At 41.3% G+C, this 23885-nt stretch overlaps 1 protein-coding gene across 4 annotated transcripts in view; it reads right to left on the bottom strand.

Moving 5' to 3' along the window:
* The window catches only part of PAM (peptidylglycine alpha-amidating monooxygenase), a 331085-nt gene that overhangs the window by 78485 nt on the left and 228715 nt on the right, over positions 1–23885 (bottom strand). For 2 of the 4 annotated variants that reach the window (XM_073624571.1, XM_073624572.1), the window contains exon 15: positions 13684–13998. The exons of the other annotated variants lie outside the window; for them this stretch is intronic. In XM_073624571.1, coding sequence (XP_073480672.1) covers positions 13684–13998 — 315 coding nt within the window. The remainder of the gene's footprint in view (positions 1–13683; positions 13999–23885) is intronic. 4 annotated transcript variants of the gene reach the window in all.

Raw genomic sequence — 23885 nt, 5'->3', positions numbered from 1 at the left:
TTGGGAGTGGTTAAGCAGTTTACCAAAAGACAATAGGAAGGGCTGAATTTATTTAGTCCAAAAAAACGCTGTTGTCAGCCCACAATAGGAAACTAAGAGCTAAGTACATTTATGGCAGGTCTACAAGTATTTGCAGGGTCTGTAAAGGAATAAAACATGAGCAGATGTGCATGTATTACAAAGATGTACTGCCTATGTGTTTTTTAATTTGCCATTACATAGGCTTTAAAGAACGAAGTCAGCATTGATGGCTCCCATATTTACATCTTCCCTTTAACGCAGAGTAGATTCAATCTCAAAACCGTGGAAATATTCCAGCAATCATCTGACATCCACAAATATTTTTATAGTTGATGTTTCATTTCTACAAATTACTGGCTTAGTCACTGGAATCTGCGGGAAAGGAAACTGCTCTTTTCAGTTTTTGCAATTATATGGCCTGCTGGCGCTCAATGTAGAAAACAAGGGGAAAAAATGCATCCGTTCACCCAGAGCATAATGTACTGCAGAGAATCGCACAGGCAGGCCTCCTTTGACTTTACTGAAAGTATTTGAAGTGTAAATGTAACCTAGAAACAAGTGGGAATGTTCACATTACTTTTACACCAGATATTTCCTTATAATATAAAGCCCCAATCTGACATTATATAAAGGGTTTTATCACCAAAGCTGAATAACATACAATACCTAACATAGGAACCCAAAAAATTTCACAAATCAAAGTTGGCTTTTTAAAATGGGCCGGGCCAGGCCAGCCCCCCCCCCCAACTGATATTTCTGCCAGAATTGGATTATAGTGGCAAGTCCTCCACTGGCTGCTTCCATTAAGTGAGCACTACAGTAGTGATTGGTGAGCTCTCTGGTACAATTCCACCTATATATTTCTATGCAGTGCTTAACATAATAAAAGAAAATATATGTACTAAATTCGCTCAATCTTCAGCTACAGGACAATGTGAGTTCTAAAGCAACAAAAATAAAAAATATCAGCACCACTCTCTAATACATTCCCCATGTTATATTTCTTTCAATATGCTGAAAGTACTAAAAAAAAATATACTGATCCACCAGAAATGTGGACAGCACCTAACTAGCTGTAGTAGGATGGAAACACTGCCATTGTAGCAGTGAAATCAAAAGCAGGGTTGTCAGTCCTGCCCGAGTTCTCCTCTGCTGGACTACAACACACCTCCCCCACTCCTCATTTTCATAACTCCTCCTTGTTTACATTATGTTGCCTCTCATTCTTTTTCAATTTTAATGCAGCAAAGGCGGCATCACCAACATGCTAGCGAGTATACAGTGCCTTGAAAAAGTATTCATACTCCTTGAAATTTTCCATATTTTGTCATGTTACAACCAAAAATGTAAATGTATGTTATTGGTATTTTATGTGATAGACCAACACAAAGTGGCACATAATTGTGAAGTGGAAGGAAAATAAATGATTTTCATATTTTTTACAAATAAATATCTGAAAAGTGTGACGTGGATTTGTAATCAGCCCCCATTACTCCAATACCCCTAACTAAAATCTAGTAAATAGAGTCCACCTGTGTGTAATTTAATCTCGGTATAAATACAACTGTTCCGTGAAGCCCTCAGAGGTTTGTTAGACAACAGCATCGTGAAGGCCAAGGAGTACACCAGACAGGTCACGGATAAAGTTGTGTAGAAGTTTAAAGCAGAGTTAGGTTATAAAAAAATATCCCAAGCTTTGAACATCTCATAGAGCACTGTTCAATCCGTCATCCGAACATGGAAAAAGTATTGCACAACAAACCTACCAAGACATGGCCATCCATCTATACTGACAGACCAGGCAAGGATAGCATTAATCAGAGAAGCAGCCAAGAGGCCCCCATGGTAACTCTGGAGGAGCTACAGAGATCCAAAACTCAGGTGGGAGAATCTGTCCACAGGACACAGGACAACTAGTATTCGTGCACTCCACAAATCTGGCCTTTATGGAAGAGTGTCTTGCTTCCATTGTTGAACGAAAGCCATAAGAAATCCTGTTTGCAGTTTGCGAGAAGCCATGTGGGGAACATAGCAAACATGTGGAAGAAGGTGCTCTGGTCAGATGAGACCAAAATTGAACTTTTTGGCCTAAAAGCAAAAAACGCTATGTGTGGCGGAAAACTAACACTGCACATCACCCTGAACAAACCATCCCCACTGTGAAACATGGTGGTGGCAGCCTCATGTTGTGGGGATGCTTTTCTTCAGCAGGGACAGGGAAGCTGGTCAGAGTTGATAGGAAGATGGATGGAGCCAAACACAGGGCATTCTTAGAAGAAAACCTGTTAGAGTATGCAAAAGATTTGAGACTGGGGCGGAGGTTCACCGGGACAACAACCCTAAACATACAGCCAGAGCTACAATGGAATGGTTTAGATCAAAGCACATTCCTGTGTTAAAATGGCCCAGTTAAAGTCTAGACATAAATCCAATTGAGAATCTGTGGCAAGACTTGAAAGTTGCTGTTCGCAGACGCTCTCCATCGAATCTGACGGAGCTTGAGCTATTTTGAAAATTAGAATGGGTAAAGCCGGTAGAGACAACCCCAAAAAGACTTGCACCTGTAATTACAGTGAAAGGTGGTTCTACAAAGTATTGACTCAGGGGGGCTGAATACAAATGCACGCCACACTTTTCACATATTTGTAAAAAAAAATGAAAACCATTTATCATTTTCCCTCCACTTCACAATTATGTGCCACTTTGTGTTGGTCTATCACATAAAATCCCAATAAAATACATTTACGTTTCTCTTTGTAACATGACAAAATGTGGAAAATTTCAAGGGGTAGGAATACTTTTTCAAGGCACTGTATAAAGTTAAGAGTCAACAGCATTTCTGGTGGGATCAAGTATATTTTACAACCCAAATTTAAAAAAAGTTGGGAGACTCTGTAAAATCTACATAAAAACAGAATGACAGGGTCATGTTTACCACAGTGTAACATCCCCTCTTCTTTTAACACTCTGTAAACATCTGGGAAATGAGGGGACAAGTTGCTGGAGTTCTGTAAGAGGAATGTTGTCCCATTCTTGTCTAAGTATATGCTGCTCTAAAACCTGGATATATCTTTCAGCACTGCACTGATAATGTCATTCCAGATGTGCAAGTTGCCCATTCCATACACACTAATGAACCCCCATACCACCAGAGATGCAAGGTTTTGAACTAAGCGCTATTAACACGCCGGGAGCCCTTCCTCCTCTTTAGTCTGGAGGACACGGCACCTATGGTTGCCAAAAAGAATGTAAAAATTTCCATTCATCTGACCACAGAACATTTTTCCACTTTAGAACAGACCATTTGGCTCAGAGAAGACAGCGGTTATTTCTGGATCATGTTCAGATATGGCTTTTTCTTTGTATGACAGAGCTTTAACTTGTCTTTTTGGATGGCCCGGCGAAGTGTTTAGAGAAAGTGATTTTGGAAATATTCCTGAGCCCATGCAGTGATGTTCATCATGCCTGTTTTTAATGCAGTGCCGTGTAAGGGCCGAAGATCACAGGCATCCAACATTGTGTTTTGGCCTTGTCACTTGCGCACAGAGATTTATCCAGGTCCTTTGAATCTTTTGAGGATATTATGTACTGTACATGATGACATATTTAAAGCCTTTGTGTTTTTATGTTGAGGAACATTATTCGGAAATTGTTTTAGATGCAGCTTTTCACAGATTGGTTACAAAAAGATTGTGCAATTCTTTCTTCTTAGTACCACTCAGGCCCCTTCACACAAGCTGTTTGATCAGGTCCGCCTGTCAGTTCTTCAGGCGAACCTGATCGGACCCTCCAGTCTCTTCTGTGGAGCGGCAGATGTCAGTGGACACATGTCCGCTGACACCCGCCGCCATCCGATCTGATCCTGTCTCTAAAATTCCGATGGATAGTGGTCCTATTTCCCATCGGTCCGGCTGATCGGATCGAATGGCATCAGATAGAAACGGACAGGTGGTCTGTTTCCATCTGCCTGCCCCATAGGTAAGAGTGGGACTGTGTCTGTGTCCACTCTGCAGCCTGACCATGGCTGGTCAATCAGCCTGCTCAGTGGGGATCATCAAAGCGCTGAGCAAGTGGATTCTGCTTAGAGGAGGTGTCCGTGTGAAAGAGGCCTTACTCTGCCAACCTTTTGTTGCCCTGTCCCAACTTTAAGATGTGTTGCTACCATCAATTTCAAAATTATCCTCCCCCCCCCTTTCCTGCACAGGCCAGTTTTCAGCTTTCAGTGCTATCACACTTTGAATGTCAATTGCGTTTTCATGAAACGCTGTATCCAAATTTAATGTTTATTATTTTTTGAGACAGATAGAGCTTTCTTTTAGTAGTATTTAATAACCACTGGGTTTTTTTATTTTTTGCTAAAAAAATGAAAAAAGGCAGAAGATTTTGAAAAAAAAAAAATTTTTTTTAGTTTGTTAGAAAACGTTTGAAAGAAGTAATTTTTCTCCTTCACTTAGGTGCGCTGATGAGGCTGCACTAATGGGCACTGATAGCCTGCACTGGTGAGGGGGCACTGGTGAACTGGCACTAATATGCAACACGGATAGGCACTAGTTATGGGCACTGATTGGCATCACTGCTGGGCACTGACTGGCCTCACTGCTGGGCACTGTTGAGGGATGCACTGATAATCAGTGCCCCGATTATCTGTAGAGGTCTCCCCTAAGAGGAAATGTCACTGATCGGCTCTCCTCACACAAGGTCAGTGTGAAGAGCGGAAAGCCGATAACCAGCATTTCCTTGTTTACATGTGATCAGCTGAGATTGGACACAGCTGATCACATGGGTAAACAGCCGTGTCATCGGCTCTTTACGCAGATCAGGGATGCGGCGTGTACCAGAGACTCAGCGAGCCGCCGATCGCCACGCTGAGCCCCCCACGGGGTGAAAGTGGGACGACAACGTCATCCCAGAACAAGAGAACCACCCTGCCGCCATCAATTGTCTATATGGCGGGCGGGAGTGGGTTAAAATTGTAAATTTTCTCAGTTTAAATGTTTAATAGGTTTTCTATTGAGAATAAAATACAGGTTTATGAGATTTGCAAACCATCACATTCTGTTTTTATGTAGATTTTAAACAGTGTCCCAACTTTTTTTTGAATTGGGGTTGTAGTGCTTTTTATGATTCTTCCGACCCCCAATTTTAACATAAGCTTCTAGCATCTACCAAAAACTGAAAGTTTTACACGAGGTGTTCTGTAAAAAGAAAATCAGTTCAATAATGGCCTACTACTGCTTATACAATTCACCACTTAATATGGAAACTTTCACTCTAAGGCTGGATTCACACCTATGCAGTTTTAGTGCTTTTTGCATTTTGCAGATTTCCACTACAGAACATGTTCCATAGGAAACCATGTTGAATGGACTGTAGTGCAAATCTGCAAAATGCAAAAAGCACTAAAAATGCATAGGTGTGAATCCAGCCTTAGAACTTGCAAATAAACCAAATCATCAGCTGGCTAGAAGTATTCCTTATTTTTAAATATCACATACAGTATAGTGCCAATATAGAAGGCAGAGTTTCACACAACACACAGAACCGGTCACACCAGTTCTTGTCCCGCAAAGCGCCTTACAATCTGATATTCCTATCAAATTTACACAAGCACACAGCTATAGATACATATTTCAGGACCAATTTGATCTGAAACCAATTATTGTATCAATCTGCCAATAGTGGGAAAAAGCTACACAAACATGTAAAGACCAAATCCTTACAGCTGGTGTTCCAGGTGGGAAACAAACTCAGGACCACAGTGCTGCCGGGCAACAGAGCTAACCGCTAATAAAAATATACAAGAAATGTATTAAGCAAAGACAAGTATTTGCTAAATCCACTAACGCATAGAGAAAAATATAGCAAATTACAATATTTAAAGACCATATGAAAAAAAACAAAAACATCTTTGCATTGAGTTACTGGCCAGGCCAGCTCAGAAAAACTGATTAACAACAATGAACTTGGCTTAAAAGATGCAGAATTTAGTTATTGAAGATGCCGTTAAAGACTAGCTATCTAATAACATAACGGATGATATCTCTGCTCTGACACTTTGGGAAGCTCATAAAGCTGTCATTCGTGGCAGATTAAGTCTCTAAGGCAGTTGGAGGAACAGGCTAAACTGAGGCAGACTGCATATGTGATGACTCCAGATCGAACTAACTATATTTTCTGGCAACACACCATGAGGGAACTAGCCTTACTTTGCATCGATCTTTCTAAAAAATCTATGCTAAATAGTGCTCAAAGGGTATTTGAATTTGGGGACAAAAACGGCAGACTTCTAGCATGGCTGGCCAAGGGACAATACACAAGGACGCATGTTGGTAGGCTGAAAGATTGAAAGATTTAGATGGACGTTCCCTGACTACCTCCACGGAAAATCAGTTTCAGATTATTTCAATTCTATCAGGAGTTGTACTCCTCTAGGGTGAGACTTATGACGCTGCAGAGCTGACTCGATACCTAGATCAGATTACCTTTCCCACACTTGACTTGGAGAAATGTAAAGCTTTAGACAAGGACATCTCCTTTGAGGAAGTGCAGGAGGCAATGAGGCGTATGCAGTCGGGGAAGGCTCCTGGCCCAGATGGAATTCCAATTGAGTTTTACTCCGTTTACCAGGAGTTGATGGCTCCCTGGCTTACTTCCTTTTTAGCCCAGTTTTCCTCCCTAGACTCCCTTCTGGCCTCAATGTCTGAGGCGATAGTGGTATTGGTGCCCAAACCGGGTAAGGACCCCGAAGAATGTACCTCCTATAGGCCAATCTCTTTAATTAATGCTGATGCCAAACTGTTGGCCAAGCTACTGGTACTCAGTCTCGCTAAGGTGATGGAGGACCTAGTTCATGTTGACCAGACGGGGTTCATACCGGGGAAGGGCACTGATATCAATATCCATCGACGATTCCTAAACTTAGCCACCTCTCATGATAACGGGGGAACAAGAGTCTTTGCTTCACTGATGCGGAGAAAACTTGACTCCGTAGAGTGGGAGTACCTATGGGAGGTCTTGAAAAGGTTTGGATTTGGCACTAGGTTTCTCCACTGGCTGGGCATGTTGTACAGATCTCCCACGGCTAGGATCCACACAAATGACACCTTTTATGATTATTTTCTCCTCCAGAGGGGGACCCGTCAGGGTTGCCTGCTGTCACCCAGCCTGTTTGCGCTGGCCCTTGAGCCACTGGCAATTTTGTTTCGAGAGTCTTGACGCATTGAAGGACTATGGGTTAATCCTCTGGAGGAGAAAATATCGCTGTATGCAGATGATGCCTTGTTGTACTTACATGACACAGATGCCTCACTGCATACTGCCCTGGAGGCCTTTAATGAGTTTGGGCATTACTCAGGAGTTAGGATTAACTGGTCGAAGTCAGTCCTGTTTCCTACTGATCCCCAGGCCCAGATGGTTGTGGCCATGACCCCCCTGCTTTGGGTAGAGGAGTTCAAATATCTAGGGATTACGGTAACAAGAGATATCCAAGCCTTTCAACGTCTGAATCTCCAGTCTGTAGTTATGTGACTTAAGGACCATTGCTCTAGATGGAGTAACTTACCACTCAATCTCCTGGGACGCATTAATATATACTGAAAATGATTTATCTACCTAAATTTAACTATATATTCAGGAATTGTCCAATTTGGCTCCCTTCTTTCTTTTTTAAAAAGTTAGATAGCTGTAGGTTTGGAGGCGGCCATTCTGAGTTCACTCTTGGAACTTGGCAATTTGGTCTATAGGGGCTCAACAGCATATTCCTCCCCCCCGATTCCCACTAAAGTAACTCTATGAGTGTGGTCAGTGGCTAGAAGGCGATTTCTGCGCCCTAACCAGCGATCTCCCTTTTGCCCATTATGGGGGAACCCCTCCCATCCTCACTTTAGAATGCTTTCAGAGCCACAACTTTGGACCTGGTTTGGGATAAATGTATTGAAGGATATTATGCCCGCAGGGGAATTACTCTTCTTTCAAGACCTTGCGGCTAAATATAATCTCCTGGGATGGATGGTCTTTTGATACCACCAGCTACGGCACGCAGCTAAAGCACAGTTTCCCACTGCCCCTAGTCTTAAATCTGATGCTATTGAGGCATTGCTAGCACAGGAATCTTTAGATAAACCCCTCTCTATGTTATATCTTGCTCTTCTTAGGTTAGACTCACCCAAAATGGATGCTCTGTGGGAAAAGTGGAGGACTGATATCCCCAGTTTGGACAGGGAGACCTGGGAGGATAGTTCCAAGTTGGTAATTTCCTCCAGGGACAAGTTGCTGTAAATGGAGTTCCTGCACAGAATTTATTACATGCCCCAAAGACTGCATAGGATATACCCACAGCATTCACAGAATTGTCCACGGTGTCAGTCCCCTGACGGCACATATATTCACATGTTCTGGACTTGTCCCCAATTGGTGCATTACTGGACTGCAATTGTGGAGTGTATTAATATCCGCCTACAGTTGTCAATTCCGTTATCGGCTGAACTGGCCTTATTAGGCATTCAGGATGATGATCAGAGACCTTGGTACACCAAGCTATTAGTCGCTTTCCTGTTCTATGCTAAAAAGGAAATATCGGTTAAATGGGCCTCTTCCTCTCCCCCCAAGAAAGGGTCCTGGAAATCATCCATAAATGCTGTGTTACTCATGTATAAGCTAACATACACTAATAGAGGGTGTGATCAGAAATACGATCGAATCTGGCAACCATGCACAGACCAAACCTTATGTGAGAATTTCGGGCTACCTAGATCAGAACTCTTCCGCTACCTGCAAATTAAACATTTTGATATGCCATACCTCAAAGCTGGATCTCCTCTGAGTCAGCTGACACAATTCGAACGCATCTGCAAATGTGACCCACACATCAGGGGACAAATATCGATCCTATATCAATACTTAAATGCAAACCCTGACAATACACCACCATCCTACACCATTAAATGTGCACAAGATATGGAGCGCACATTCGAGTTCGCAGATTGGTCTGCTATCTGGCTGGCCACTAAATCCTCCTCTCCTAACTGCTTGGCAATAAAAACTAACTACAAAGTCCTAGCACAATGGTATCTCGTACCAGCGAGAATTGCAAAAATTGTCCTATCCTATCCAGGGACTTGTTTTCAAGGCTGCTCAGCTCCAGGCACCCACATACACATATGGTGGCAATGCTCGGTCGCCCAATACTTCTGGAAAAAAAACATTTCTATGGCCTCCAAGGCTTTAGAAACTGATATACTTCCTGACCCAGCCACAGCCCTTTTAAACCTTAAACCAGTAGAGCTCACGCAATTCCAATTACTCATCCAACTTTCCACTGTGGCCAAACAAACCATAGCCAAGGCTTGGAAATCTCAGACTTTGGTTGTGGCTGAAGCCAAACATAGGATGAATAGGGCCCTTATCTTTGCTAAAATGACAGCCATTGAAACTGATAAAGTGAAGAAATATGAAAAAATATGGCAACCCTAGGTTAAGCCCTGCCTACCCCCTGACTTTGACAAGTCTTTTCTATTGCCTTGGTCAATTTTCTACACTTCTACCTGCTTAGAGGGTTTCCTGATTGAGGGGCGCACTACCTTGTTGGGAGACTTCCCCCTCCCCTCTTTCTCTACCCCCCTTTGCTCTCCCCATGTCTGACCCCCTCACTGCAGGCTTTGTACGAAGGCACCTGATGCCTATAGCTTTTAGTGGTACCCTAACCTGGCATACACCCACATCTCCTTTCACCATCCCACCCATTTTCCTACTCTATCCTCAATCTTGCAGCACATTTGGGATATCCTTATACCCCCAAAGTTAATACCCGTTAATGAGGTTGGACACTTACCAATTTAACCTACGTTATCGATTGATACTTACACACCCTAATATGATACATGATGATAAGTAGTGGTACACGGGGCACGCCCCTATAAACCCTCTTTCCTCGACTCACACTTGTCGTGGGCAAGACCGCTTATAAGACTGTTCCTTTAGACAATTGATCTACAAGGGTTCCCTGTTAATTCTGTACCTCCGTGCCTCTTGTGCCACACCTACATTTTTGGACAAGCTCTGAAATGCAACATGTCAGATGTGCCCCCATCCATTTAGTTTTTTCCCATCAGGGGTGTTCGGGTGGACCGGAGGCATATTTGACGTTTCTCAGGGACGGTCGGAGTTTTTTTTAGGATCCAAATGTTTTGACCCTTTATAGATTGCTTTGTTTAAATTCAACCGAATGTACATGATCCCTCATACTTGTATTCATAATGTGCATATCCTATTTGTATAGTATGTTTGTATACTTACTGTCCTACTCCTGAAAATTTCAATAAAAATATCGAACAAGAAAAGATGCAGAATTCATTAATTCAGTAGAACAGAAAAAGCTGTGAGGTTGCAATTGAAAAGACTGCTAACAAAAACAGTGGTATCACCATAAGAGTCCATGTGGATGGTCATTCCTGAAGCTGTCTGAGCCACACCTGCATCCATCAGGCTAATCCACAAAACAGTGTACAGAGCATCTGAACAGGACATGTTCCTATAGAGATGCATGTACTGCGCTTTGTGAAAAAGACAAGCACGCCTGTGCACTGTAGGACCACAGCAGAAAAAAACCTCATAAATAATAACCATTCTAATGTCAAACAGTGAAAATCATAATGGAGAGCCCTGCTGGGTATTTACTAGGGAAACAATCATTAATGTTGTGTCATTAATCTCTTAGTAAAATGAACCATAAGCTATATCATCAAAAACAGTGTCTTATTAGTAAATTGGCACATTGCTTTGACGCGTTAGAAATAATGCTATCCAGGTTTTCGGTCTATAACAACCATCATGCAGTACAAGCTCTTACTGCTGATAGGTTTGAACACATGAGGAGCAGAAAAAAAATAGAAAATAAAACAGAAATGTAGTGAATGATTAATATGAGAAGGAAAGATGTATTTGGAAACATCGACTTGGCAGGCGGTGATGTGAAGACAGCCTGCAGAGCAGCCCACGCACAGATGTCTGCCATGCATACATATTGCTTACTTTTAAAAGGATAATCGCCACATGCCATACTATTATCTGGCTTTCCACATTAGCGAGAAAGACTAAACACAATCAATATCGTAGAGACCACAACACGAATTAAAACAAAAGGCAATGCCGTCAAGGTTTGCTGCCATAGAAACCTGAAGGGAATGAGTCAGGATTTCAAAATTACACTGTGGAAACAGACCTGACAATAAAGGGCCATTTAATAAACCAGAAACTTCAGAGGCTGCTTTTAAGGCTGTGTCCTGTGCCCTTTCCAATTGGCTTACTACATTTCATTTTGCAAATAACATCTACAGGTTTAAAGAAAGTCTATTTATGTCTGTTAGAAACGTTCTGCTGTGCAATTAGCAGTTGGGGGGGTTAGACATCTACTGAAGCTTACATTCTACAGAAGGACCATTATCTGTATAATAGAATTTCAGTAGCTACTGTACGTGCATGTATGTCATTTACTCTAAGACTGTAGACGTCAGAAAAAAAGGGCAACTGCGTAAAATGTGACATACTGTGAATTGGACAAAATACACATGGCCGTATTATTATGGGTTGATTTTAGTTAATACAGTAAAAGATGGTGGGACTCAAATGAAGAGAGAAGAAAGGAAAGTGGAGAATTTCCAATAGCAGCCAGGTTTTAGCAGCCATTCTTCTGGCAGCTAAATGGCAGAATGTTCAGATGCACAAAAATCATTAAAAAGATAAAAAGGGACATTAAAGTGGAAGTGAGCTTAAAGTGTTTGTTAACCCCCCAAAAAATTGCACATCCTGATCCCTTAGCTTACACAGCACAGCGCTTGTGCTGTGTAATTTGCCCCCCTCTAAACTGTAAAAAAAAAAAACACCCTGAACTTGCCACTTCCTGTATGCCCTCTCTAAATAGACCACGATAACCAGTGTAGCTCCGCCCTGATCACCGTGGTCAAAGTGCATCCCTTCGCGTCATACGATGTCCCCCTCTGCTCTCCTCTCTCCCCCCTTCTTCCTGCAGGTCACCCCCCTCTGTGTCGGCCCCACCGCCGCTATTCTTGTAGAATAGAATTAAACATTTTTCACTGCCAGACCCTCTATTAGAGGCTGGCATAGCACACTGTGTCTGTAGTTTTAAAAAAAACAAGCAGTGTAAATACCTAATTTCAGCTGTCTTCAGGCCGGGTAACGTGACTCCCGCCGCTTTACAGATATGAGACACGGCTTCAGCGGAGGAGACGAGCGGCCATGTGATCTCCCCATCTGACGTCAGAGGGAGATCATGGCCTCTCCCTCAGAAGCAATAGATCAGAGCTGTAAAGCGGGTGCGAGTGATGTGACCGGCCGAAGACAGCTGAAATTAGGTATTTATAACACTTGTTTTTTTTAAACTACAGACACCGTGTGCTATGCCAGCCTCTAATAGAGGGGCTGGCATAGTTTTATATGGATGGGTTAAACTCTTTAACTTGTATGTGGCTGGCCTCAGAATGAGAAAAGACAGCCAATTGGTTGTCATGCACAATACAATTTTAAAGTAAAGCAAAATCATGCCATAACTCATGATTACTCAACCTCTCCTATTATCAAGAGCAGGGGTCTCCAAAATTATGGCCCGAGGGACATGTCTGGCCCACTATAAGATTTTATGTAGCCCACAGGACAGTCCATGAAAATACCCTGGCAGGCAGTGGATGCCCAAATCTGTAAATTGTAATACAGAGACCGATGCATCCACTGCCAGCCAGATGTGACTCCCCTCTAGTCTGCATTGTCAATTCCCCACACCTCCACTGTGTTTTCTAGAACAGCCTGCATCCTAGCAACCAATGACATGTATGATGTATGACCCCTCGTGCCCTGCCATATGAAAGGTAAGGGGGACCTCTGCTGGGCACAAATAGATGTAAGGACAACTCTGCAGGACCCACAGGGATGTAAGGGGGGACGCTACTGGGCACAGATGGACGTAAGTGGAGGAGGTGCTATTGGGCAGACGTGAAAGTAAGGGGGGACCCGACTGGGCAAACGTGGAGGTAGGGAGGGACCCGACTGGGCAAACATGGAGGTAAAGGAGGGACTTGGCTGGATACACATGGATGTAAGGAAGAACTAGGCTGAGCACACATTGATGTAAGAGGAACTCTGATAGTCACTTCTGTATGTAATGGGTGGACTGTTTATAAACTAAAATTGACTTTTTTTCCACAAATATTTGTAAAATATATGATGAAAAGTTTGGAGATCTCTGATCAAGTGGAAAAATTACAGCCATGGCGCCTATGGTGGCAATCAGTATTTGTAAAAGAGGGGGGGGGCTTCAAAGAAACAACATTTCTGATCTCTGGTCCTTCTGTAATTTAACAATGGTCAATTTGATTTTAATAGTAAGCAGAATTGCAAATATAATGCCTAATCAGTACTAAAAATGCATAAATATTTCATGCACTTTTGGGGTGTAACTTTGGAACGGCACAAATCTTGATGGTGTCAGAAAGTAATGTAAAGCTAGAAAGGGACTAGAAAAATATGGGGTTATATGGATCCAACTATTTACAGTTCTGCCTCTGTTTTCTGTTACTTAGATACTTCCCTTCAGGTTTTGCTAATGTGGATGAAGCGTTTGCAGCAGCCATCATAGAATAACTCCCCACCAACCTCCTGGATGCTGTCTGTTCACTCCACCAAGTTTAGCCTCCTGTACCAGTGACAGCATATTATTCCCTGGTGGTCTCAACGTGGATTCTAATCTGTGGAATTTGTGAACTCGATCTCTGACAAGAATCGTATCGGGCCTCTCCTTGTGTGCTAATACTTGTCTGGATATGTACCAGCCAGGGTCTTTCTTTTGCACCACATCAGCGATCTCCTCTACGAGATCAGAGTTTATAATATCAGTGGGGTTATATTTATGGACATGAACAACATCTTCCCTTTCGCCTAGCAGTTTGGAAAGGACGGAATAGAAATCACCTGTGCAGGGAGAGAACAGAAGAGATAAAAACAGAGAGATGGAAGATTAACACATCACAGTGGACACAAAAACGTCAGATCATTCTTATTACGTAGGCCTAACTCAGCCGTATTTCACAAACAACCATCTTTTAGCACTGACATTCACATAGAAATGGCTGTGTCGGCCTGATGTTTCCAGAAGAAAGTAACACAAAGATTGTCCTTGGCTACTGAGACGGAAATGAAGCATGTTATTACTATACAAGGCGTGCTTCAGACAATGATGTTAACGGCACACTCACATCGACTTGAAGGCTATATTACTTTTACATCTTAAAATAATACATTTATAGAGGTCAGCACAGAGATCATAATATAATTCATAGCTTGTACAGCGCAAATGTCACCAGGAAATAGAGCATACAAGAAAGCTGTTTTCAAAAGCAAGAGATAAGTACATAATTCATTATAGCTACATATAGAAACAAATACACTTGAGAGCTATTACTTTGCTAAGGAAATGATCAATATCCTAGGAAAATTGTTCTCCTCCTAAGTGTCAGGTATATTTAAAGATAAACTCTAGGCCGATATAAAAACACCACTAATTAAGGCAATTAATGCAATTGTGTATTCACTAAAAAAATAAGACATGCATTTTTAAACAAACCAATGTAAGTACTGACATTTGTCTTTGTAGCAGCCTTGTCAACCCCCCCAGAACTTAGACTGGAGAAGGGAGAGGCAGCACTAGGCGACTTTTAGGTGTCCTGCTTGTAAATATGACAGTAGGGGAGGGGGAGAAATGGGCTTTTTAGTCTCCTGCTGTTCTTTTACAGTCCAATCACAGGCCAGGGGAGTGACTAGGTTGTTTTTCTGAACTGTGTTAAAGAAATCAAATAAATTTCATACCGCGCTCTAAGTACTCAAATATACATACAAAGAAATGCAAAAAAACATAAGCGAAATTCATAAGAAACATATATGCTAAAAACACACACCAAAAAAAGGTACATATAATTTCCAAAAAAAAGTTTAAAATCAAATTAAGTGTCCGTGAACCACCACCATAAATCTTCTAATCAATGTGAGTGATGAGAATCCCTGCAATCTGGGAAAACATCTTCCATCACCACCAGGCAAACAATCTACTCACCAGAGGGAGTTGACACCCATTACAGGTAGTCAAACCAGGCGCAGATACCAATGGAAGTATGCCTTATGAAGGGAGACTGGTCCACCAGCCTGATATTCTCCAATGATCAAGCAGAAAAGATTGGCACCCATTACAGGTGGTCAGATCAAGCGCAGATACCAATGGTAGTGTGCCTTCTAAAGGGAGACTGGTCCACGGCCCGATATACTCCAACGATTGGTCATATGTTTAAAAGATAACAAGAAGAAGGGCTCCTCATTGCGTAATATAAAAAAACCCAAAAAAACACAATTTATTCCATAAGAGGCATCTACATAAATTATAGTAAAAACACTTTGCCCAAATCAAAAAGCATGCAGGTATGCCATTTGCATTCCACCTGCATTCCAACTAGCAGGAAATGACGTATCACGTGCCCTACAACCCGACGCGTTTAGTCAGTAATGTCTAATGTCATCAGGAGTCCCTTCTTGTTATCTTTTAAACATATGACCAATTGTTGGAGTATATCGGGCCATGGACCAGTCTCCCTATAGAAGGCACACTTCCATTGGTATCTGCGCTTGATCTGACCACCTGTAATGGGTGCCAATATTTTCTGATCAATCATTGGAGCATATCAGGCTGTGGATCAGTCTCTCTTTATAAGGCACACTTCCACTGATATCTGCGCCTGGTTTGACTACCTGCAATGGATGTCAACTCCCAGATCGCAGGGATTCTCATCACTCACATCGATAGAAGATTCATGGTGGTGGTTCACGGACACTTAATTTGATTTTAAATTTCTTTGGAAATTATATGGACTTTTTTTTAGTGTTTTAGCATATATGTTTCTTATGAATTTCACTTATGATTTTTTTGCATTTTTTTTTTTGTATGTACAGTCATGGCTGAAATTGTTGGCACCTCAGAAATTTTTCCAGAAAATCAAGTATTTCTCACAGAAAAGTATTGCAGTAACACATGTTTTGCTATACACATGTTTATTCCCTTTGTGTGTATTGGAACAAAACAAAAAAAGGGAGGAAAAAAAGCAAATTGGACAGAATGTCACACAAAATTCCAAAAATGGGCTGGTCAAAATTCTTGGCACCCTTTCAAAATTGTGGATAAATAAAGATTGTTTCAAGCATGTGATGCTCCTTTAAACTCACCTGGGGAAAGTAACAGGTGTGGGCAATATAAAAATCACACCTGAAAGCAGATAAAAAGGAGAGAAGTTCACTTAGTCTTTGCATTGTGTGTCTGTGTCCACTAAGCATGGACAACAGAAAGAGGAGAAGAGAACTGTCTGAGGACTTGAGAACCAAAATTGTGAAAAAACATCAACAATCTCAAGGTTGTAAGTCTATCTCCAGAGATCTAAATTTGCCTTTGTCCACAGTGCGCAACATTATAAGTTTGCAACCCATGGCACTGTAGCTAGTCTCTCTGGGTGTGGACGGAAGAGAAAAACTGATGAAAGGTTGCAACGCAGGATAGTCCGGATGATGTATAAGCAGCCCCAAACAAGTTCCAAAGAAATTCAAGCTGTCCTGCAGGCTCAGGGAGCATCAGTGTCAGCGCAAACTATCCATCAACATTTAAATGAAACGCTATGTCAGGAGACCCAGGAGGACCCCACTGCTGACACAGAGACAAAAAAGAAGGAAGACTACAGTTTGCCAAAATGTACTTGAGTAAGCCAAAATCCTTCTGGGAAAACATCTTGTGGATAGATGAGACAAAGATAAAGCTTTTTGGTAAAGCACATCATTCTACTGTTTACCGAAAATGGAATGAAGCCTACAACGAAAAGAACACAGTACCTACAGTGAAATATGGTGGACGTCCAATGATGTTTTGGGGTTGTTTTGCTGCCTCTGGCAATGGGTGCCTTGAATGTGTGCAAAGCATCATGAAATCTGAGGATTACCAAAGGATTTTGGGCCGCACTGTAGAGCCCAGTGTCAGAAAGCTGGGTTTGAGATCTTGGGTATTCCAGCAGGACAATGACCCCCAAACATACGTCAAAAAGCACCCAGAAATGGATGGCAACAAAGCGCTGGAAGGTTCTAAAGTGGCCAGCAATGAGTCCAGATCTAAATCTCATTGAACACCTGAGGAGAGATCCTAAAATTGCTGTTGGGAAAAGGCGCCCTTCCAATAAGAGACCTGGAGCAGTTTGCAAAGGAAGAGTGGTCCAAAATTCCAGGTGAGGGGTGTAAGAAGCTTATTGATGGTAATAGGAAGCGACTGATTTCAGTTATTTTTTTCAAAGGGAATACAACCAAATATTAAGTTAAGGGTGCCAAGAATTTTGACCAGCCCATTTTTGGAGTTTTGTGTGACATTATGTCCAATTTGCTTTTTTTCCTCCCTTTTCTTGTTTTGTTCCAATACACACAAAGGGAATAAACATGTGTATAGCAAAACGTGTTACTGCAATACATTTCTGTGAGAAATACTTGATTTTCTGGAAAAATTTCTGGGGTGCCAACAATTTCGGCCACGACTGTATATTTGAGTACTTAGCGCGCGGTATGAAATTTATTTGATTTCTTTAACACATTATTAAACTTTTGGTCTCACTACCAGCTGCTCCCAAAAAGTTATTAAACACACTTATTGACGATTATTGTCCAGGGTGTGCAGCTTATAGGTTTTTCCTATTTTTTCATTTATGTATTTCTGAACTGCAGTAAAGAAAAGTTAGGTTACAAGTCTTGATGCACCCTTTGGTAGAGCCATGAAAAGCTCAGGACTGGATGGACCGAAAATAAAAAACCTTTGGGAGCTCCCATTTGTATATTTCTGTGTGTTTAGCTGTTTTCCTGGAGTTTAACTTAAAGCCAGCAGTATATGGAGTCACACTAAAGCAAAGTCCAAAAGCAGTCATAAATATCAATAATGTGGGGAGGTCATGTGGACAAAGCTTCACAGGGGTTTTTAAAGTATAAAGGGGGGAAAACTTTTTTTATAAGCCAGGTGGTGTGCACAGAGAGAGATAGACCATGAAGATGTTTTTTTCAATTTGATTTTAATGCTGGAATTGGGCTTTATCTCTCCTGCATCTACCTGAACTTTGTCTGGAATGCCTCTTTAACCAATTTTTCAGTTTGGCAAATTACATACCAAACTGAACCTGAGGAAGCTGCTGAACAGGTCATTAAAATACTAAAGGAATTGTAGGAACTGGTGGGCTGAATTATTCTGGCAGTACATTCCCTGTAATATATCTAAAAAAAAATACGTAATGCGCTAGTAGGAATGAGACCTTCACAGAAACAGCAACTCAAGAAAGGGATTCCATTCATTCAGGGCAAAGTGACAGGTTTCCTATAAGATGCCAGTGAGTGATTTCAAGTAAATCAAATATCTATTCTGAGTGGATCCTGGTAGATTAAAGCCCTAAATCCCAGTAGAAGGCACTAAAAACTGAAACTACTAATGAAAGAATTATATCAAACATTCTGAGAGATAGCAGTAAGTTAAAAATGGGTGACAAGAGTATCAGTGGAGAATGATGTCCCAGTCATCCAGAAATGTCTGGCCACATTCCCTGCATTACTGGATCACTAAAACACTAAAATCACTTTAAAGCACATGTACCAGAAAGATAGATCTGTGGTAAATGCTTGGAGAGCATTACATCAATTTCTTTAAAATCAACTGTAGTTATTATATTTTTAGCATTTAAACAAAGTGTTTTCTTTGTATAAGCACAAGTTACCTCCAGTGAAAATTTAATGTCAACATGATAGGCAGCAGATTATATAGGCAAAGACCTGTTACTCCTAAAATTGACCCAGCTGTTTCCATGCAAGTCTCCCTATTGGTCCTTTAATATGAAGGTGGCCTCAATGGCCAACAGGTAGATGGGAGTACGATGGGGCAAGCTGGACTGGGGGGTTTGAAAAACTTTGGCTGAATATCTCTCCAAGTCTGCTGATCTCTTGGGCATGCCATTTTCACCAAAGTGAACCTCTATTTATGCACTCTCTCACCATATACTCAGTATGAATAGCCCTAATCTCTGGGAACTCTTTAAACACTGGATTCTACAAAGAGGAAGATATTGTACTGAGCTTGAACACTGCAAACCTGTAAAAACAGGGAGCCTAGGGAAAAGGGGATTTTATGTTGATAAAGTAGTAAAAGTAATGACATACCAGACAAAACCAAAGGATTTCATTTTGGGTAGCTTGGTAAAAGAGGTAAAACTTAATTAACGAAAACAAAATGGTTACATTTCTATTTTACCTCTATTATTAGGTCACTATGTTTCTAACCATAATCTGCATCATTGGTAATTGCTTCAACAGTTGCTATGACTGCCTATTATTTCTTGCATCAGCAGGTCTGTTCACAAAAGGTGTGCTATTTCTTTCATCCCTCTTGTTTTAACTTGAGGTTATAAGGAATATGCATAGGCAAAATGTATATTTACATTACAGTACAAATACCATGGACATGTACTTTAGTACAAGATCTGCCTATTCAATGTTAAAAACCAACGGCAGACAAAATGACCTTAATAGACTGTGTCATGTTTGCAAACAATCTTTTCCTTTCCAATTATTTGAACTAGACATTCAATACACAGACCTGGAAGATGGGTCCCTCAGGTGATATAATCTCATCTCAGAAAATAATTACCACGGTTATTAGCACACTGCCATAAGTAAATTATAATTAAGGAAAACACTTCTCCACCTGAAACACCTCGGTGAAGATGAGCAGCGAGGGGAGAACACTATGCGTCAAACCACCTTCCGGGGACAAACCTTAACCTGGACTTTTTACTGGCAATGAAAAAGACAAAACAAGTAAAATGGTCTTAAATATACCAAATTCTTACAGTAACATTTACTTGAATATTTTTAAGATGGCATACTTATTATGAAAGCTCTGGACGCACTTAGTTTTGGAAAGCAAACTTATCTTAAAAGAAGAAAAAGAAAACAAAAATCTTCATGTCTCAAGGTTTATTTAATGATAGGTAAAAAAAAGGAATGACGGAGCTTGCTGTTAAGCCCTGTCCTCGCACATTCCTATTGCCTCATCACTATGATTGGCAACCTTATAGGAATATGCAGGCTTTGTCAAGGGTGTCTGAATTTTTATTAGAAACAGTTCTTTTTGTTCCCTGACAAAGGTTTTCACCATGTCATTCCAACAACTTCTGAATAACCTTCAGAATCTGAGAAAGCCATAGAGTTTATGGAGTGAGACTTAAAATAGCCAAGGATGGGTAGATGTCTTCCCAATAACAATGGGTGGGGATCTACTTGCCTAATGTGTGTTGGGCAAGTACCTACTATGTTTTCTAATGTTACCTGCCTAAGAGGATCAGTGCTTGGAATGACTTCTCCTGCTCAGAATAGTCACAAGGATTTGCATTAAAGGGGACTGACTTTTGCAAAGTATAGGGATTGGAGATATAGCCAGTCCTTAACCAGGAATAGGGAAGCTCACCAATCAGAGCCACGCCATGCCAACCAATGAGGCATCAGCCTGTAATGATATACACAGACTAGATGGGAGGGAAACACACACTCTATGGCAGAGCAGTCACGTGAATGGAACCTCTATGGGAAATCTCCCTTGTACTTGTATCTAAATATGTTGGTCTTATGTATTTTCTGTCCTACTGTTTGTAGATTAATGTTTTAAGGAATATGCTCTGTATTCCTTCATGTAATCCATGATTTTTACCCTTTTCCTGTACAATTAGATAGATTTGCTGTGTATTAGTCTAGGCCTAGTTTACTATATACCAATCAATTTTTGTTATTGTGTTAAAGCTTTCACTCATGGTCAAAGAACTCTCATTTAACCCAAATCATATCTGAGCGATATTAAATCTCAAATATAGTATACGGGTAACAAGCGTCAGCCTTAACCTATAAAAACAGAGGCGGATCTGCTAGTAATTACCCTTCTGCCCTCTCCTGCCACCCTTCCCTGCACTTTGTCACTGACAGTTAAACAGGAATTTTGACAGCTTAACTACTTGATAAGTGATTTTTTTGCACCTTAACAGAACACGCTCTACAATGCAACATTTCATATTCAACGAAGCACTGGAAACAAATACCAGGAATAAACACATAAACCAAATAAATGGAAGGGTGAGCGTTCAGGTAAGAAACACAATATATAACAGCACTAGCGGAGGAGAAATATTAGGTAGTTGAAATGTCTCACTGAAATGATATATGAGATGTGGGTAGGTCTAGCTTATTGAACTCATCTATCAGAAGCTGCGCTACGTCCCCTATATTACAAAAGGAAATACACAGATGGAATGACAGGGCATTCCTGTGCAATAACAAAAGACAAACACAAAGGTTATCATTAGTCAACCTGTATCAGAGCCTAAGCCAAAGATCAATGGGCAGACAAAAGAAGGTTTATGACTTAGGCTGAAGGTGAAAAACACTAGAGACATGTAAAAAGGCAAAGACAATGTCAAATCATGCACATTGCCTTGAAAAAGTATTCACACCCCTTGAAATTTTCCACATTTTGTCAGGTTACAGCCAAAAACATAAATGTATTTTATAGGGATTTCGTGTGATAGACCAACACAAAGTGGCACATAATTGTGAAGTGGAAGGAAAATGATAAATGGTTTTCATTTTTTTTTCACAAATAAATATCTGAAAAGTGTGACGTGCATTTGTATTCAGCCCCCTTGAGTCAATACTATCTAGAATCACCTTTTTGCTGCAGTTACAATTGGGTATGTCTCTACCAGCTTTGCACATCTAGAGAGTGACATTTTTGCCCATTCTTCTTTGCAAAATAGCTCAAGCTCTGTCAGATTGGATGGAGAGTGTCTGGGAACAGCAATTTTCAAGACTTCCCACAGATTCTCAATTGGATTTAGGTCTGGATTTTGACTGGGCTATTCTAACACACGGATATGCTTTGATCTAAACCATTCCATTGTAGCTCTGGCTGTATGTTTAGGGCAGTTGTCCTACTGAAAGGTAAACCTCCTCCCCAGACTCAAGTCTTTTGCGGACTCTAACAGGTTTCTTCTAAGATTGCCCTGTATTTGGCTCTATCTATCTTCCCATTAATTCTGACCAACTTCCCTGTCCCTGTTGAAGAAAAGCACCCCCAAAACATGACGGTGCCACCGCCATGTTTCACGGTGGGGATAGTGTGTTCAGGGTGATGTGCAGTGTTAGTTTTCCACCACACATAGTGTCTTTCTTTAAGGCCAAAAAGTTAAATTTTGGTCTCATCTGACCAGAAGACCTTCCTTCCACATGTTTGCTGTGTTCCACACATGGCTTCTCGTAAGCTGCAAACAGGACTTCTTATGGCTTTCTTTCAGTAATGGCTTTCTTCTTGCCACTCTTCCATAAAAGCTAGATTTGTGGAGTGCACGACTAATAGTTGCCCTGTGGACAGATTCTCCCACCTGAGCTGTGGATCTCTGCAGCTCCTCCAGAGTTGCCATAGGCCTCTTGGTTGCTTCTCTGATTAATGCTCTCCTTACCCAACCTGTCAGTTTAGGTAGACGGCCATGTTATGGTAGGTTTGCAGTTGTGCCATACTCTTCATTTTCAGATGGATTGAACAGTGCTCCGTGAGATGGATAATTTATTTTTATAACCTAACCCTGCTTTAAGCTTTTCTACAACTTTATCCCTGACCTGTCTGGTGTGTTCCTTGACTTCATGATGAGGTATGTTCACTAAGGTACTCTAACAAACCTCGGAGGGCTTCCCAGAACATTTGTATTTATACTGAGATTAAAATTACACACAATTGGTTCCACTAGATTTTAGTTAGGGGTATCAGAGTAAAGGGGGCTGAATACAAATGCACGCCACACTTTTTAGATGTTTGTGAAAAAAAAAAATTTAAAACGATTTATCATTTTCTTTCCACTTCACAATTATGTGCCACTTTGTGTTGGTCTATCACATAAAATCCCAAGAAAATACATTTACATTTTGGCTGTAACATGACAAAATGTGGAAAATATCAAGGAGTATGAATACATTTTCAAGGCATTGCATATCATATATATTTAGTTAGTACAAGGCAGAGTTGGCTCTAGTTTCTAAAAGCTGGAATAAATTACATTTAATCATATTAGCTATGGCAGGAAAATTAAAATTTTTCTGAGATCATTCACAATTACAGATCTTAAAGCAGAACTCCGGCGAAAACTGTTTTTCCATGTCCTTGTTGCTGGTCTCCTACCTTCACCAATTTTGCCATCCATGTTCTTCTGAGCTCTGTAGTTCCTCTGTAATAGGCTGCTGAACTTGCTGAAAAACCGTTATTGCCTGGTGACTTCCTGTTTGTAAGACAGCTGGCTTCTATCCCTCTCCTCAGCTCAGCCTGCGGTCTGACATGCCCCCTTGTAGTCCTCAGAAATAGCAGGGAGGAAGCAGACATGTTGTGGGTAGAAGGGGTCTCACAGCCCGCGGTTTGTGCCACCCATGGAGGAGGTGTCCTTCTCTCTCCTCCCTGTCAGCAATCCGCCCCTCCACTCCGCCCCCGCCATCTCCATGCAGAGCAGGGATTATGATTAGCAATCAGTTGTGTGACACAGTAGGGATGTCCCGCTGTGTCAGGTATTGTATATCGGAACACCAATAGCCGACGTCCGCCTCCCTTCAGTATTGGCACAGTGCTCTGTCAATCACAATACCGGAAGGCGGAACATCAGCATTGGTGTTCTGATATACAATACCTGACACAGCGGGACATCCCAGCTGTGTCATACAAGCCATTT

Source organism: Aquarana catesbeiana, linkage group LG01 (assembly GCF_042186555.1).
Source record: "Aquarana catesbeiana isolate 2022-GZ linkage group LG01, ASM4218655v1, whole genome shotgun sequence".
NCBI lineage: Eukaryota > Metazoa > Chordata > Amphibia > Anura > Ranidae > Aquarana > Aquarana catesbeiana.
Note: the sequence above shows the minus strand (reverse complement) of the source record. Positions and strands in the feature narration are given on the sequence as shown.